The sequence below is a fragment of the Temnothorax longispinosus genome, chromosome 6 (assembly GCF_030848805.1).
Source record: "Temnothorax longispinosus isolate EJ_2023e chromosome 6, Tlon_JGU_v1, whole genome shotgun sequence".
NCBI lineage: Eukaryota > Metazoa > Arthropoda > Insecta > Hymenoptera > Formicidae > Temnothorax > Temnothorax longispinosus.
The window spans coordinates 11,941,814-11,959,820 of NC_092363.1; the positions used below are offsets into that span (position 1 = coordinate 11,941,814).

General features: G+C 40.8%; 2 protein-coding genes and 1 pseudogene across 2 annotated transcripts; all 3 read right to left on the bottom strand.

Moving 5' to 3' along the window:
• Window positions 1-4,922: 4,922 nt before the first annotated feature.
• On the bottom strand, window positions 4,923-5,563 carry LOC139814818 (uncharacterized; annotated as a pseudogene).
• Window positions 5,564-8,443: 2,880 nt separating this feature from the next.
• Window positions 8,444-14,767, bottom strand: LOC139814820 (uncharacterized). The gene is made up of 4 exons (XM_071781320.1): window positions 14,677-14,767; window positions 14,252-14,577; window positions 13,472-13,626; window positions 8,444-8,700 (listed from the first exon to the last, which is right to left on the bottom strand). Exons 1-4 carry the CDS (start codon window positions 14,765-14,767, stop codon window positions 8,532-8,534), a joined length of 741 nt encoding a protein of 246 aa, XP_071637421.1. The 3' UTR covers window positions 8,444-8,531.
• Window positions 14,506-17,485, bottom strand: LOC139815128 (E3 ubiquitin-protein ligase rnf146-like). Its single transcript, XM_071781788.1, has one exon. The coding sequence runs from the start codon at window positions 15,638-15,640 to the stop codon at window positions 15,095-15,097; it is 546 nt and encodes a 181-aa protein (XP_071637889.1). The 5' UTR covers window positions 15,641-17,485; the 3' UTR covers window positions 14,506-15,094.
• Between the last annotated feature and the right edge of the window lie 522 nt (window positions 17,486-18,007).

Genomic DNA, 18,007 nt, shown 5'->3' on the forward strand with positions numbered 1-18,007 from the left:
TTATGGGCCCAGATATGCTGTATTAAAATTGTCGGACTTACAGTATATCCATCTACGACGAACACAACGTCAGTCATCGTTCATCGTTGGTCATTCACAGTAAACGAATTGTCAGATATACAAACGTCATGGATTCCATCAAGTCGCAAATGGAAACTTTGTCTGAGGACTCGCAAGGAAATGTCAATTATATATCCTGGAGGTTCAAATTGAACTTGACGCTAAAATCGAAAGGTTTGTTTTTAGTAGCGACTGGAGGTGAACAAAAGCCTCTCGGACCAGACACCGATGCTGCTGTTAAAATCTGGATTAAGCAAGACCTTGATGCTCAAACCTGCATAGGATTAAACGTTAGTAGCAACATAGCCAAGAAAATTGCAAACTGTACGTCGGCAAATCAAATGCTTGACAAACTTGAAACCTTATATGGTAAGAAGTCTGATCTCACTGTCGAAGGTTTGCAAAGACAGTTCTTTAATTTTAAGTATGATGTCAACAAATCTGTTATTGAAAATTGCATGACGATACAACAATGTGCCGAGGATTTAATTGCTGAAGGAGAAGAGATGAAAGAAAGCTGGATTATAACGAGAATATTAGGGATGTTGCCACCTAAACTTTATCATTTCCGTACTGCCTGGGACAATGCTGCAGCTGCTGACAAGAATCTGAGTAAGCTGTTTGAACGTCTACGACTGGAAGAAGACAGATTGAACGAAAGCGAAAAGTCAAATGAGACCAAGTCTCAAAATGCTCTTGTTTCCAAGCAAGGTAAGAGATTCGAAAAGTCAAATTCACAAGGAAACTCGGCTATTGTATGCTTCAAGTGCGGTATGAAAGGACATGTTAAGAAATATTGCAAAAATAAGCCGTGCGCCAAGTACCTGAATTATTGCAAAAATAATTACGCCTGCAATACTTGCAATCAGAAAGGTCACTTTGCCAAGGATTGCCCCAAAGGAAATTCTAGCGAAAGTAGTAGCAAGAAAAGTGACAAATCCGAAGACAATGATTCCAAGAAAGCTAACCGTCGCGCACTCATCACTATTGGTCTGTCAACGGCAAACATAAATGACATAAATACGAAGCAAAACTGTAATGACTCATGGTTCCAAGATTGTGCTGCCACACAGCACATGACTCCTCGCATGGATTGGCTGAAGAACTATGTTATTTTTGAGAAACCTACAATGATAATAATCGGCGATTCTACTCAATTGGAAGGAATAGGAATGGGAGATGTGGAAATGGAAGCCTTCAACGGTGAAGAATGGTACAAAATCGTATTTCAAAATGTACTTTATGTTCCGAGGATGACTTTTAATCTTTTCTCGGTCACTCAACTGTTGGACAAAGGTTATCTCCAGACTGCGACTGCTGATCAATCTAATTTCACAACCCTTGATAAAGAAATAGTAGCAATTGCCAAGCGTAAAGGAAATCTGTACAAAATGATGTTCCGTCAAGAAGAATCTGACAAGTGTCTGCTGACTGTCTCCATTAAAACCTGGCATGAAAAACTTGCTCATCAAAATGTCAAATATGTAAGAGACATTCTGAAAAAGAATTCCATTAAGTTTGTTGACGATTGGAACGACTATGTGTGTCCAGGTTGCGTTTACGGAAAACAACACCGTATTTCTCATCCGGTAAACTACAAGACTGCAAATCAACCTTTGGATCTAGTTCATGTCGATTTATGTGAGATGAATATTAAGTCTCTAGGAGGAGCAAAGTACTTTCTTCTGTTCAAGGACGATTTCTCGCATTTTAGAACAGTTTATTTCCTGCAAACAAAGGATCAAGCTACCGGAAAACTTAATATTTTCCTAAAAATGGTTGAAAACTAGTTTGAAAGAAAAGTCAAGTGTCTCAAGTCAGATAATGGCACTGAAATTAAAAATGCCGATACTAAGAAACTTTTAGAAGAGCTTGGAGTATTCCACTCAAGAACAAATGTTTATACGCCTCAACAGAATGGCCGTATTGAACGAGAAATGCGCACAGTCGTGGAAACGGCTCGATCTGCAATACACGCGCAAGGATTAAACGAAAACCTGTGGGCTGAAGCTGTTAACTACGCAGTCTTCACCTTAAATCAAACAGGAACGAGTTCACTGAAAGACAAGAGTCCCGCAGAATTGTGGTTTGGTCGCAGAGTTGATGTCAGAAAATTGAGAAGTTTCGGATGCGAATGTTATGTATTAATTCAAGACCATAAACGGGCCAAAACTGAAAAGAAATCGAAGAAAGGAATTTTTGTCGGCTATGATCTGGACTCGCCGTGTTATAGGATCTATATATCCAACGAACGTGACATCGTTACTTCTGACAATGTAATCTTTGACGAGAAAATTGGAGTCGAAAAAGGTTACACTGAAATTGAAGCTTCGCTGACAGAAAACAAAAACGAAAGTTCAGGAAAAGAATCCATAAGTTCTGAAGAATCCAACCCTGAAAACACAAACAATGATCAATCGCCTGACTATTCAGATTGTCATGATTATGATGATTCTGAAAATGATGATTCGGATGATTCGCCTGCTCCGACTGAAAATAAATCTGTATCATTGAACTTACGTGATCGTCGAAACCTGAAGAAGCCAGTCAAACTCACAGATTATGTCCTAAGCTATATACGTGGAGGAAATAGAGCAAACGCAGCTATGATTGGAGAAGTTGAAGATATTCCTGTATCCAAGGCTCTGAAAGATGAGAAGTGGCGTAAAGCGATGTCTGAAGAATTTGATTCCCTAATTAAAATGAAAACCTGGAAATTGGTGAAAACTCCAAAGCACGTACAACCGCTGACCTGTCGCTGGGTCTTACGTCAGAAACAAGATGGTCGGTTTAAAGCTCGTCTGGTTGCCAGAGGTTTCGAACAGGAAGAAGGAATCGACTACTTTGAAACGTTCAGTCCCGTCGCTCGCCATGGATCGATTCGATTAATACTAAGTCTTGCGGCTTCTAAGAAAATGACACTGATGACTTTTGACATCAAGACAGCCTTCTTGCATGGCGAATTGAAAGAAGATATCTATATGTATCAACCGGAAGGCTTTAACGATGGAACTGATCGCGTTTGCAAACTGCTTAAAAGTATTTATGGGCTTAAACAAGCACCGAAAAACTGGAATGAGAAATTTTCCAAATTTTTAAAATCACTTGGCTTCGAAAATACCGATGATAATCCTTGTATCTACTACAATAAGGATAGAAGTATGATTTTCGCCTTATTCATAGATGATGGATTGTTCGCAGGAAAATCTGAAAAGGACATGATTGAAATCTTGAATCGACTGAATCAAAAATTTGAAGCAACATTCAACACTGACCACCAAGGAAGTCTCTCATATCTAGGCATGCAAATACAAAATGGACCAACTGGAATTTTTGTAAACCAGTCAAAATACACAAAGAAGATTCTGCATCGTTTCAACTTTGACTCATTGAACCCTGCATCTACTCCTATGGAACGTGGAATGGTCACTGATGAAGATAGTCGTGTAAATGACAAGCCTTTGGACAAGTTGGAACCCTATCGTGAAGCTGTAGGAAGTTTGCTATATCTGGCTACAATCTCACGCCCGGATATCAGTTTTGCTGTAAATTACTTGAGCCGATTTAATAGCAAGCCAACGATTAGTCATTGGAAGATGGTCAAACGAGTGTTCCAGTATTTGAAAAGAACTGTTGATTTCGGTATATTCTTCACTGGAAGATCAGAACTTGTCGCCTACACGGATTCAGATTATGGAGGTGATACACGTGCGGGACATTCAACTAGTGGAGTTCTCGTCACACGTGGAGGTCCTATTGTCTGGTACTCTCAAAAACAACGCCTTGTCGCAACTTCAACAGCCGAAGCTGAGTATCGGGCAGCCGTTTCTTCAATTGACGACATCTGTTGGATTCGACGTATCGCAAATGAACTTGATTATCTGGATTTAAACACACCAACCTTGCTGTGCGTTGACAATCAGTCTGCTATTCACATGATACAGAACGCTAGTGAAGGTAAGGTAACAAAGGGCAAGAAACACATTGAGATTCCTAGAAAATTTATTGAGGAACATATTGGAAAAACAATCAAACTGAAACATGTCAAGAGTTCCGAACAATTGGCAGACATCTTAACGAAGCCATTAACTCGTAAGACTTTTGAGGAGCTACGGTGTAAAATAATTAAGGAGGAGTGTTAAGTTGTAATTATTTTATATTGTTACCTACTTGCGAATTCTAACTTACCGACTGTAATCCTTATATCTAGTTATAACTCTTGGTCTAGTCTCATTCGTTCTATTCTATGCCAAAGATTAAGATGATGGAATGTCGATCCGTTTGTATTACGATATTTCTGTGATTAGACTAAGGTCCTAAATTGAATGTTATATCAAACTGCTGAGTCTGTATTTCTTGAAATATTGAAAGGTACAGTATCAATTATATTAATATTACTTTTGTGACGTACTTAAATGCGGTACTTATATGTTACAGGCGCCTTTCAATATAACCTAACATATTTTGTAATACTCGAGACGAATATACGATAGTCTTTGTACTGTATACATGGAAGTTGATTTATTCCTGGTCCTGTGGATATACACCCATGAACAACAAATTTGTATAGTTATTTTCTTATTCGGATCTAAAACGATAGAAACCGATTTGATTCAATTAATGTTTTATCTGTCTTCTAAATATAAAACGATAGTGTGAATGCGCAGAATGCGTTATGCAGTAAAATAAAATTCAGAACGGTCGTTACGGTATAACTATCGTTTACGCGGCAGCGGCGAATGGCGACGACTACGACTACTCGACAAGAAGTGCGCGCGCGTCTCTCTGCTAGTTCTACAGTGTTGCCAAAATAACTAAGGTCAGGAGCGTACATATTCCCAACACTCCCACTCGCGATTGACCTACGCCATTCCGAGCCTATTTCGGTTAATCACAAATTTTTCTCGAATGACTGGCTTTGTAAAGATGTCTGCGAGCTGGTCTTGACTTGCCACGTGCTGAATCTCGAGCTTCCCTCCTTCGTAAACTTGACGTACGTAGTGGTACTTTATATCGACGTGTTTCGTGCGTCGATGAAACACCGCATTTGTAATCAACTACTCAGCTGCTGCATTGTCGCAATTTAGCGTTGTCGGCGACTCCTGAGCTGCACCGATCTCTTCAAGTATAGCCCTCGAGTCCACACGATCTCCTTCGCTGCGTCATGAGCTGCTATGTACTCTGCGTCTGTTGTGGAGGTAGCCACAACTCCTTGCTTGCGGGCCGACCAAATTATAGGCCCACTGTTGAGCAACAATGTGACACCACTCATTGACTTACGTGTGTCAACACAAGTTGCTAAGTCTGCATATGAATATGCGATTAATTTGTTCGGTTGTTCGCATTTTCCATCATATACAATACCAAGTCCAATTGTTCCTTGTAAATAGCGTAACACGCGCTTTGCCGCTTTCCAGTGGTCCATTGAAGGATTTGCAAGAAATTGCGACAAATTGCTGACAGCTAGTGCGATGTCTGGACGTGTACCAACAGCAAGGTACATCAACTATCCGATGAGCTGCCGATAAGGAACATCTGCTGCTTCCATTGGGTTTCCATCATCGTCTTCATTCCGACGTAATACAATCTTCGTATCTGATGGTGTAGCCACCAAGTTTGACTCTTCCATTTCGAATCTTTGTAACACGTTGCGTGTGTAGGCTGACTGATGAATTCGAATTTTCTTTGCTTTAGGATAGTAGGTAAGCTATGGGAGTTCTAAGCCATGGGGCAATGAGGGGGGGTGAGGGGCGAGGGGGAACCGCGGGCGGGGGACCGGGGGGGGGGGACCGCAAGGGGAGGGGGAGCGCGTTTCGGGCGTCGCGGGGGAGGGGACGGGGGGACCGCGGGGGAGGGGGAGGAGGGAACCGCGCGTTTCGGGCGCCGCGGGGGGAGGGGGAAGAAGGGAACCGCGTTTTTCGGGCGCCGCGGGGGAAGGGGAGAGGGAAACCGCGTTTTTCAGGCGCCGCGGGAGAGGGGGAGGGGGGAATCGCGTTTTCCGGCGCCGCGGGGCGAGGGGGTCCGCGTTTTCCGGCGCCGCGGGGCGACCGCGTTTTCGCCGCGCCGCGGAACGTTCGCGTTTTCGGGTGCCACGGGGCGAGGGGATCCGCGATCACGTTTATATTGTAAAAAAATTGCTTACCATCGCTGGATACCACCTCCCGGCTCTCAATCATCTTCCGCACTGTGTGTCACACAACATTGATTGTCTTTTTATTGTTACATTTATTGTTACACTTATTGTTAGTCTTTTAGCAGTATAGGTCTCTTAATTTTAGATAATATACACTTAAAATATTTTTAAAAATACTGCAGTCTAAACAGTCGATATTTACACGAAAACACACATAGGACACATATTACATGTTGAAATGTGATATAGTGGCCCCCCACACGATGAACAAAAGAGGTTCATCAGAATATACCGCCTGGTGTCATGTTTACGACAAGCATACAGCATCGAGAATAATCCACCGATTCTCACGATGCATGACGCACAAAACTTTGTCTGTCCTGGAGTAAAGTAAAAATACGTGCAGCACATCCTTGTAAGAGGATTTAACGCATTGACTTCAGCCTGATTCATGACTCTGAATATTTCTTCCGAAACATCCTCAGACATTTCACTATCATAACATGAATCGTCTGACAATACTGCACTATCATCATTATCAACTTCCATTCCTTCCTCTTCATTTACTTCCATTTCTCCAGGCACTTCCATTTCTTCAGGCACTTCCATTTCTTCCTCGTTTGCTTCAACTTCCATTCTTTCTTCTCCTTCAAAGTGCAATTCTTCGAAATCCATTTTTTCCACACTTGCCCCCACTACTTTTAAATCTAATGTTTTAAATGTTTTAAATGTCTTAAGATGGCGAACGAATTGTATAAGTCGCACAAACAAGCACGCCAACCGACTGCTCTTACTTCTAGTCCTCGACTACAGAGCGTACCATCAAATGCATCCTTCTACATCTCACTATTGTCACATCGTTTGTTTATCATATCTAAATTTCATCATAATCTCAACATCCATACAATTGCACCTTCCGAAAAATCTGCGATGTGCAGTTTTGCACGTGTGCAATGAAGTCACCGCGAGACACATATGTTCTCGAAAACGATATCGCGCCATTGACTTTCGGTAATTTGATCTGTAAAACTGCTATTGAACCGCGATCAAACAGCTATCAAACAGCTATTAAACCGCTATTGAACAGCTATCAAACAGCTAAAAACAGCTAAAAACAGCTAAAAAACAGCTATTAAACAGCTATCAAACAGCTAAAAACAGCTACCAAACAGCTCTTGAACAGCTATGAAACAGCAAAAAAACAGCTAAAAACAGCTATCAAACAGCTATTGAACCGCTATGAAACAGCTAAAAACAGCTAAAAACAGCTATCAAACAGCTATTGAACTGCTATGAAACAGCTAAAAACAGCTATCAAACAGCTCTTGAACCGCTATGAAACAGCTAAAAACAGCTAAAAACAGCTATCAAACAGCTATGAAACAGCTAAAAACAGCTATTGAACCGCTATGAAACAGCTAAAACAACTAGAAACAGCTATCAAACAGCTATTGAACCGCTATGAAACAGCTAAAAACAGCTAAAAACAGCTAAAAAACAGCTATCAAATAGCTATTGAACCGCTATGAAACAGCAAAAAACAGCTAAAAACAGCTATCAAACAGCTCTTGAACAGCTATCAAACAACTAAAACAGCTATCTATATAACAGCAATCTGTATAACTGCGATCTGTATAACTGCTATTGAACCGCTATCAAACTTCTTTTAAACAACTAAAAAAACAGCTTTTAAACAGCTATCAAACAACTAAAACAGTTATCTGTATAACTGCGATCTGTATAACTGCTATTGAACCGCTATCAAACTTCTTTTAAACAGCTAAAAACAGTTCTTGAACAGCTAAAACATCTATATTATACTACAAAGTATGTGAAAAAAGGAAATAAAACGTTTATATATACATATATAGTTTATTTCAAAAATCATAATTTTTTCTGGTGTCGCGACCACCAGTTAAATATTTTTAATACATTTTGTAATGCGCTGGGTGAGGGATGATCACGTTCGCGTTTTTAGGCGCCGCGCCGCGGGGGGAGGGGCGACCGCGTTCGCGTTTTCGCCGCGCCGCGGGGTCCACGTGACGTCACACGCTCCCGCTCGCGTTATCTCTCCTTCGCGCGCGGTCTCTCGCTCCCGCCCCCCCCTTCCCCCCCCTCCCCGTTCGCGCGCGTCTTCTCGTTCGCGCGGTCTCTCTCCCCCGTTCGCGCGTTCTCGCTCACGATCGCGTATCTTTTCTTCGCCAACGATATTTAATCGTTTAGATCTTCGCGATATTTAATTTTAATATTACATTTAAGTAAACGATAAACGAAGACAGCTTAACGACAAGGAACGGTAAATGAAAAGGAAATTTTTTTAACCATATTATATACTTATTTATTTCTCATGTAGCGCAATATACACAATAGTATCTAAAGCGTAGGCTAATAATTCGCAATCAATAATCGAATTTTTATCATAAACTTCACGCAAGAGTTTAACTGCATTACATTTATCGATGATCCAATTTTGGCGTAAAATTGTTACAAACTGTTTGGATTTTTCACTTACGCCATGAACATTTTTGTTACGAGGTTTACTGTTTTGAAGGTCTGGGAAATGGAATGAAGCTTGTCTTTTATATTGCACACACGAACGTTACTTTATTGCTAAACGGCGATATACCGACATCTTGTCTTGTCGGGACTCGTGGTACTAGTGAGTGTTACAGCGCCCTTCAATAGGGGAAAAGTGTACATAAGTGTATAATGTGCAAGTGCACTTCAACTCAACTTAAGTAACTAGAAAAGTGTACATGACTTTAACTTTTAACTAACTAGAATATAAGAGTGCGAGATACAAAACCAATAAACGAAATAATATATAAAAATTAGAAATAAAACTTATATTCGTAACACTCCCACTTTTGATTTGCTAATTTTTATGAAAAAGAAGTAATAGATAAGCGAATGCAATTATTGTTAAATTTATCTCGTGGAAGTGGTTTGGTTAAAAAGTCAGCCAATTGATCTTGAGAAGATACATACATGGCTTCAAGTATACCGTTATCAGCACACTCACGAATAAAATGAAATTTGACATTGATGTGTTTCGTCAATTTATGATGTTCCGCATTCTTGACCAATCTGATAGCGCTTTGATTGTCCATCAGTAGCCTCGTGGGTTGTTCCATCGGTCCAGTCAGTTCCTGAAGCAATGCTCGTAACCAGACGACTTCTTGAGCCGCATTGGAAGCAGCCACGTATTCGGCTTCCGTCGTGGAACGTGCGACGCACTTTTGCCGTTGCGAACACCATGTAATTGGTCCGTTTGCCAAAGTACTAATGTACCCAGACGTTGATCTGCGTGAATCCACATCGCCAGCAAAGTCAGCATCCGCAAACATTTTCAGATCAACAGTGTCTTCGCTGTAAATGATTCCTATGTCTTTTGTTCCTTGAAGATATCGTAGAATCCGTTTAACAGCTGCCCAGTGTTTTTGACCAGGATTTTGCAAGAATCGACTCACTTGACTAGTGGCAAACATAATATCTAGACGTGATACTATTGCTGCGAACATTAGACTCCCTACTGCCTCACGAAATGGAATTCGGCTCATATCTTGCGTTTCAGTAATGCTTGCTGGACTATGATCATTTGTTAATTCGGTGTTTAGATCAGCAGGTATTGCGTTTGGCTTGCAATCCTGCATATTAAACTTCTCCATTATTCTTGTAATATAGCTCCGTTGGTTGATGAACATCTTCTTCGCTGTCCTGTCTCTCTTGATTTCGAGTCCAACGAAGCATTCTGGATCGTTTACTTTTATTTCAAATCGTGATCCAAGTTTTTCCAGAATCCTGTCAATCAGTTCTTTTTTCTTGCATATAATGAGGCCGTCATCTACGTACAGTACCAGGAAGATCACGACATCTTCATATTCCGCCCGAAAGACACATTTATCTGCTTCCAATTGTTCGAAGTTGAATTCTTCAAGAAATTCGGTGAATTTCTCATTCCAGCAGCGAGGCGATTGTTTTAATCCGTAAAGACTCTTTATTAATCTGCAAACTAGACTTGGGTCATCGCTTATAAAGCCTTCAGGTTGTTTCATAAACACTTCTTCTGAAAGTTCGCCATATAAAAAGGCCGTTTTAACATCAAATTGTTTGATATCCAAATCGTAGATCGTTGCTAATGCCAGCAGTACTCGAAGCGAATCGTACCTTACTACAGGTGCAAAGGTTTCCTTATAGTCTATACCTTTTTTTTGTAGAAAACCTTTTGCACAAAGTCGTGCTTTATATCGGTCAATTGACCCATCGGGTTTGCGCTTGATCTTATAAACCCACTTGCAGTCGATTGCTTGGCGATTCGGTGGTAGTGGCTCTAAGTTCCATGTTTTATTTTTCTTCAACGATGCCATCTCCTCTTCCATTGCTAGTTGCCATTTATCAGCATCTTTACAGGATATTGCTTGTTTATAGTATTGTGGCTCTTCTGTAACCGTTGCTGCACATGCCAGATAATGTTCTTCACCGAAGCGAGTAGGGCGACGCAGTGTACTTCGATCTCGAAGAACTCGTCCTTGATGTTCTTGATCATTCACGTTGTCTTCGATTCCATCAACGTTGTCTCTTTCTGCTTCCATAACTGCTTGTCTGTCTTCTTCTTTCGTTCGATCTACAGCTTCTTGAATGTCACATGTTTCATACGAAAAGGTTGTACAACTGGATTCCTTGTCCTGACTTTTGTTGTTGCTTTCGTTGAATACAACATCTCGGGTTACAGTGATCTTTGATGTTTTTGGGTCTAATACTCTGTAATTTGAGCTATCTCTATCGTAGCCTACCAGAATCATCTTCTTTGATTTGCTTTCAAATTTGGACCTGAACTGTTTTGGAACATGAGTATATACTTCAGCGCCAAATTTACGTAGATGATTGAGTGTAACTGTTTTACCTGACCACAATTCGTATGGTACCTTCTTATCCAACTCACGTGGCCTTCGGTTCAAAGTATATATACTAGCGTTGACAGCTTCTGCCCATAATCCAGGTTGAAGGTTGGCTGCAAGCAACATGGTCCGGGCACCCTCTACGATTGACCTGTTCTCTCGTTCAATTCGTCCATTCTGCTCAGCGGTATACGGAGCACTGTATTCATGAATGATTCCTTTTTCTTTAAAATACTGCCTGAACTGCTCGTTATCGAATTCTTTACCTTTATCGCTTCTAACTCTTTTTAGTTTGTTACCGGTTTGATTTTCAACGAATTTATGATATTCGACAAACTTTGAAAAAGTGTCACTCTTGTGTTTAATAAAATAAGCCGTTCGGTAGGAGGTACAGTCGTCTTTAAATAATAGGAAATAATTGGCACCGCCAACGGAAGGATGTGTCATCTTACCACACAAATCTGCATGAACAAACTCGCCAGGTTCCTGAGCTCGCGAATTTAGATTTTTCTGGAATGGTAGACGGTGCAATTTACCGTATTGACACGTCTCACAGAATAGCCCATCGAGATTCTTGATTTGTAGTCCTGGAAGTCGTCCACTATCTGCCATTTCCTTAAGCGTTCGAAAGTTGACGTGGCCCATCCTTTCGTGCCACAGCATAATCGTGTTTAGCATCGAGACATTCGCTTGATCATTGGTAGCTGTTTTGAAGAATATCTTGTAGCATTGGTTACTTTGCTTGATGCCTGTGACTAGCAGCCTATCACTGTACACCTCCATCTTCTTGTTGTCGAAAGTCACCTTCAAGTTTTTGTTCGTCGCCGCTCCTATTGAAAACAAATTCTTTCGAAGTCCTGGGACGTAATAAGTATCTTCGAGTGTACGTGGCTCCCACTGTCCGTTGACCTTCGCCAGAACTTTGATTGTGCCTATTCCTTCTACTCGAACATATGAATCGTCTCCTATTTGAACAGAAATATTACTGTTTTCGATTTTAGTAAATGTGGCAAACCATTCTCTATGATACGACATGTGTTTTGATGCAGCACTGTCTGCGAGCCAGTCATTCTCATTTCCACACGTAGAAATGTTTTTCAGTTCAACACTCAAAGCTTGATGTTTCGTATCCTTCTCTTCATTTGCACGTTTTAAATTAGCCAGTCTCTTGCGACATTCCGATCTGTAGTGGCCCTTCTTTTTGCAATGAAAACATTCGATATTTTTCTTATCGACTTTACTTGATTTTTCTTGAGAGCCGCTACCTTTCTGTCCTGCTTTTACTGGATTCTGTTTGTTACCTTTATTTATGTTGAGCGCTGCAAATGCTCCTGCCGTTTCTTCGAACTGAGTTAACCGTTGCTCTTCTTTCAGCAGTCTCGAGGTTAGGTTGTCAAACGTCTGCTTCGTTTCATCGTATGAATCCCATGCAGTGACGAAGCCGTGATATTTAATTGGCAAACTGCCGAGCGCCTTTGCAATTTTGTCACTGTCGTTCACAACCTCTCCGACGTCTCTCAATGCTACCGCCATTGCATCGATCTTGCTTATATGTTGAGCGATACTGTCTGTTTCCGACATTTGGTAGCTAAAGAATTGCTGCTTAAGTGTCATTTTATTAATCGCCGATCTTTGTTCGTGTATCGCTTTTAAACGAGTCCACATCTCGGGAGCAGTCGGACAACTTACCACAGTCTGTAGTTGTTCGTATTCTATACCTGAAGATATCAGTAGCATCGCTTTTATGTTTAGGTTATCCCATGCTTCCTGAGCAGCGCCTGCCGCTTCCGGGCGTGGCTTTGTTCCACATACCACGTCGAGCATCCCTGCTTCCGCTCGAAAAATAATTTCCATTTGATACTTCCATAGCGCGAAGTTCTTGCCGTCGAATTTCTGGATATGGAAATGCTTGAGATCCATCTTTACTCAGTTCGCAGTACACTCGATCTTTATGCAACGCGAGTATATCAGTTACAATGTAACTCACACACAATAGTCTTACGCTTCCTTTCACCACTCCAAAACTGTGTCTACTTATTGCCGCAGTACTGGGCCCATAACCTGTTACGAGGTTTACTGTTTTGAAGGTCTGGGAAATGGAATGAAGCTTGTCTTTTATATTGCACACACGAACGTTACTTTATTGCTAAACGGCGATATACCGACATCTTGTCTTGTCGGGACTCGTGGTACTAGTGAGTGTTACAGCGCCCTTCAATAGGGGAAAAGTGTACATAAGTGTATAATGTGCAAGTGCACTTCAACTCAACTTAAGTAACTAGAAAAGTGTACATGACTTTAACTTTTAACTAACTAGAATATAAGAGTGCGAGATACAAAACCAATAAACGAAATAATATATAAAAATTAGAAATAAAACTTATATTCGTAACAATTTTGACATAGTTGAAAATACACATTTTCAACACAATGTTCTAGTTCAAACAGAAAGAGTACGGTTGACGGTTTCGTGTACAAGCTGGTGTCGCACGATGTCAATTTTACAATATCTGCGTCGCGTATTTTAAGGTGGTCCTTTCGTGAGAACAAGTATTAGATAGGTACCTAAATTTGATATATGTTAAATATACAGTAATAAGGGGCATGTGTACGAAAAATCAAGTGAAGTTACCGACACTTTACAAGAAATAAGTCATTCTAAATGTGCGTTCGCGGAGCGTGCCATTGTCATTCTATCCTTGTTTACATCTAATGAACGAGAAAGATAGAATGATGCAAATCGCCACGTCCGAGGTTTTCAACGAATAATACATGTACTTAGCGATCAGATGAATACATTATTCATGTCTTAAAATATTCCCTGAAGTTTTCGGATTTCGTACATACCTTGAAAATAAAGGCTTGCCGAATGTTTTGCTCTGATATATGAGGTTAAATAAGTAGTGGTCCAATCGCATATTGCTTTATATTACTCGTACTGTCATGCCTGACCTAACCTAAATCGAGTCCAACCGCACTACTATTGTGATATTTTTTTAATTAGTAAATAATTAAATACGATTAAATCGTGCGTGTAAAATCATATTATATTATTATAATTATTGGGATGTTGTGTAATGTTTGTCAATATGTCTGTTTTCAATTACCTCATGACGGACTGTTACTTGACTAGCTGGGTCCGCGAAAGGACCACCTTAACGAGTTCCAAACCTCGAAACGCTAGCGATGATGGTGCCGGCGACTGCACGAGTCGCTGAATACCTGCACGTTTTTCGATGAATGTCACCCACGTTACATGAGGCAGAATTATCCGATTGCCTCGGTTATCGCCAATAAGTATATCCACAGAGGACATAGGTCCAGCGTTGATTCCAACATCCAAAAATTTATATGCGGTCGATGTCAAGGCAAATCTCTTTCCCAAAATACGAGGTGTGTAGCGGGGTTTATCAAAACTGAAAAAAATACAATTATGTTTATAAAAGTTTTTTTTGCACAAGTATATACGAAAATTAGCGGTACTTACTCATTGTGCTGTTTCTCACACGTTTCGTCCTGAATCGGAACGTAGTAGTTCGCACCGTGAGTGTTCATCGTATCTGGAGGCTGTTTATTGCAACGTACTCGAACCGTATCGAACTCTCGACTGCGCGCTAATATTCGTCCAAGGTAGCGATTTGGTTGCATCCTTCCACCAGGTCGCGTTCCGTTTCATTGAGATGTTCCATGTTTTTTATACTGTCTTTTTTCACATACTATTTTTAAATCACGCCACAATCTTCGAAGGAGCACTTGCATGTGACTCGGTCACACGCTGAACAATATCATGTGCAATGTTGAACGTGATTGTGCATGCATGTATATACCCGATATCAAGTATTTGTATAATGTTGAACGTGATTGTGCATGCATGTATATACCCGATATCAAATATTTGTATAATGTTGTATGAAACCATTGAATATAGTTGAGTATGTTATTAAATATGGATTTGGAATTGGAATCTTCGATCTTAACGGACAAATAATCCATTTTACAAATGTTATTGTACACCCGAGACACCCTTGCACGGAGCATATTTTCTATCACGTTTGATATTACGTTTGTAACGTGGGTTATATTTTCTATATTGACATTTCTTTTCAAAGTCAAATACGTAAAGCATGCCACAGATCAAAAGTTCGCATTGCGCGTCACCTAGTTTGTAAATAGTCTCCAGATCATTGCTTGTCCTCGGATCATATTTCCACCAACCATTTCGACCTTTGTAAAACCATTGGTACTCTTCCTCAGGATGTTCCGATTCCTTCTGAGGCTCCTCCACTTCCACCAGCTGAGGTCTCTCGAGAAAATCCGGTGGGATCTCTTGACGACACATCGGACACCGCTTGCTCTGATTAGCGACACCCTTTACGCACAGATAGCAGTATATATGGCTGCAGGGTAATCGTGCTGGATGGATACATGGCTGCAGGCATACTGTGCATTCTGGCACAACAGTGGGACCTTCCTTTTCCTCGGAATCCTTATCCTTCTCTTTAATGCCGCCGCCAGATTTCTCCGGCACGTCGAGCTTCGCTTGCGCCATGGCAGGACGAGTCGCGCGACCGCCGACAGGGTCAGAGTCTCATCCGACGAAGCCCGATACAGCTCTTATGCATGAACGACATAGTGCAAGTGCACCATCCGTTGAATAATAAAAAAATAGTACGCACTCTTTTGTATGTAAATTTAGTGCAACGATTTCCTCACGCGACACTATTCTTTCAATGACTTCTTTACGACCATCTTTTTCATCGCTGAAATAATCACTGTCATCCGTTAACGCGCGATTCTCGTCTACATTTATATCGAAATTATTGTCATCTCCTTTATCGTGAAAAGTATTCGTCAGTATTGAATACTCGGTACAAAAAATGTAAAATAACCGCTATACTTTTTTCCAATCAATGTACCGACGCGTAGACTATCAAATCACAAACTGTGATTTTGACTCGCTTCATTCTTTCTTATATACTTTTTCTATTGCTTTTTTTTCTCTCGTTCCAACTAGAGCATCGCGTATCGTTTCTTCTGTTTTAGTGCATGGTGTGCATACACTGCAAATTTTGCAATTTCGCATAAGTCAATGGAGCGATATTGTTTTTTTTTTTTCTTTTTTTTTTCTTTTAGAACATGTCGCGACATGTCTCGCGATGATTTCATCGAACACGTGCAAAACTGCAAATTTTGCAAATAGCGCCGATGTATGGCTGCTGCAATTATACAGATCAAATCACCGAAAGTCAATGGCATGATATCGTTTTCAAGAACATACGTGTATCGCAATGTTTAAGAACATGTCGCGACATGTCTCGCGATGATTTCATCGAACACGTGCAAAACTGCAAATTTTGCAAATAGCGCCGATGTATGGCTGCTGCAATTATACAGATCAAATCACCGAAAGTCAATGGCATGATATCGTTTTCAAGAACATACGTGTCTCGCAATGATTTCATCGAACACGTGCAAAACTGCAAATCGTACATTTTTCGATAAAAAAGCAAACGATGCATCATTAGTAGGATATAAAATGACGAATCTGGGGGGGGGGGGGGATACGCTCAGTAGTCGAAAATTGGAAGTCGTGAGTACAACAAATTGTGTTAGAAAAAAGATCGTGTAATAACATGTGTTTTGTAAAAATACCGCGAAAAATTAAATTGAAGAGAGCGGCGATAAACATGCAATCAAGAGACAATGCATGTTTCGCATGGTCAATGGTGGCTGCTCTACATCCAGCCGAGAGACATGCAGAACGCGAATCGTCGTATCCACATTACACGTCGGTGCTAAATCTTACAGACATTGAGTTTCCAATGACGTTGGATCAAATTAAACGGTTTGAAAATCACAACAACATCTCCATCAACGTGTACAGCATCGAGAAAAAAACAAGGAACTTGCAATCCTACCAATACGTGTTACTGACCGAAAGATGGGCAGGCACACGTAAATCTGCTGTACGTGCATGACGACAACGTGGGACATTTTGCATGGATTAAGAACCTATCCCGCCTCGTGAGCTCGCAAATCAATCGACACCATGGTTGGAAATACTTTTGCGATCGGTGAGTATACATCCTAATAAATAATAAAAATAATTTTTACGTAAAAGATATTAAAAATTTCATTATTTACAGATGTTTGCACTATTTCTACACGAGCGAGAAATTGGAAGCCCACACCGTCGACAGTCGGGAGATGAACGACTGCGCGATCAAGTTACCGAGCGATAACGATAAGTGGTCGGCCTTTAAGAATCACAGCAGGCATGCATAAGATCCAAATAACACAAGATGTACACCTTGTCCGAAACGAAAATAGCTCTAAGTCCGTACGACAATAAGCGATACATTATACCCGGTTCTACCGAGACGCCGCCATGGGGGGGGGGGCATTATAAAATGCCATCGTAAATATATATTGTAATTACATTTAGATATGTTTGAAAATAAATGACTCATTTGTATGTGTAATATGTTTTTATATTGTAATAAATTTTTACAATACATTATTCTTGTGTATCCATGAATTATGTGAATTATCAAATCCTAACCACTTTACATAAACCTCACCCCCCCCTTTTACGCAAAACTTTTTCAACGAGATACACGTTGGGATTAGCAACGCGATGTAACTCGTATTCGTAGAAGCCGCCGGCGACGGGTTTTCCGCAGGAATCTTTTAATAGATACGTCACGGGATTAGTTTTCTGCACTTTGACGATTCTAAACACCTCCGTGGTCCAATTTGGTATATGTATCCTTTCTTGAAGATTGTCTTGAATTTACTCACGTGTACCGAGTCGCCCATTTTTAATCGCGCGGGAGCAGCGATCTTTACGTAGCTGTACACCGTTGTTAGGAGCTTGTCGGCGATCGCGGGGGGGGGGGGAGTAACATCGATGGGT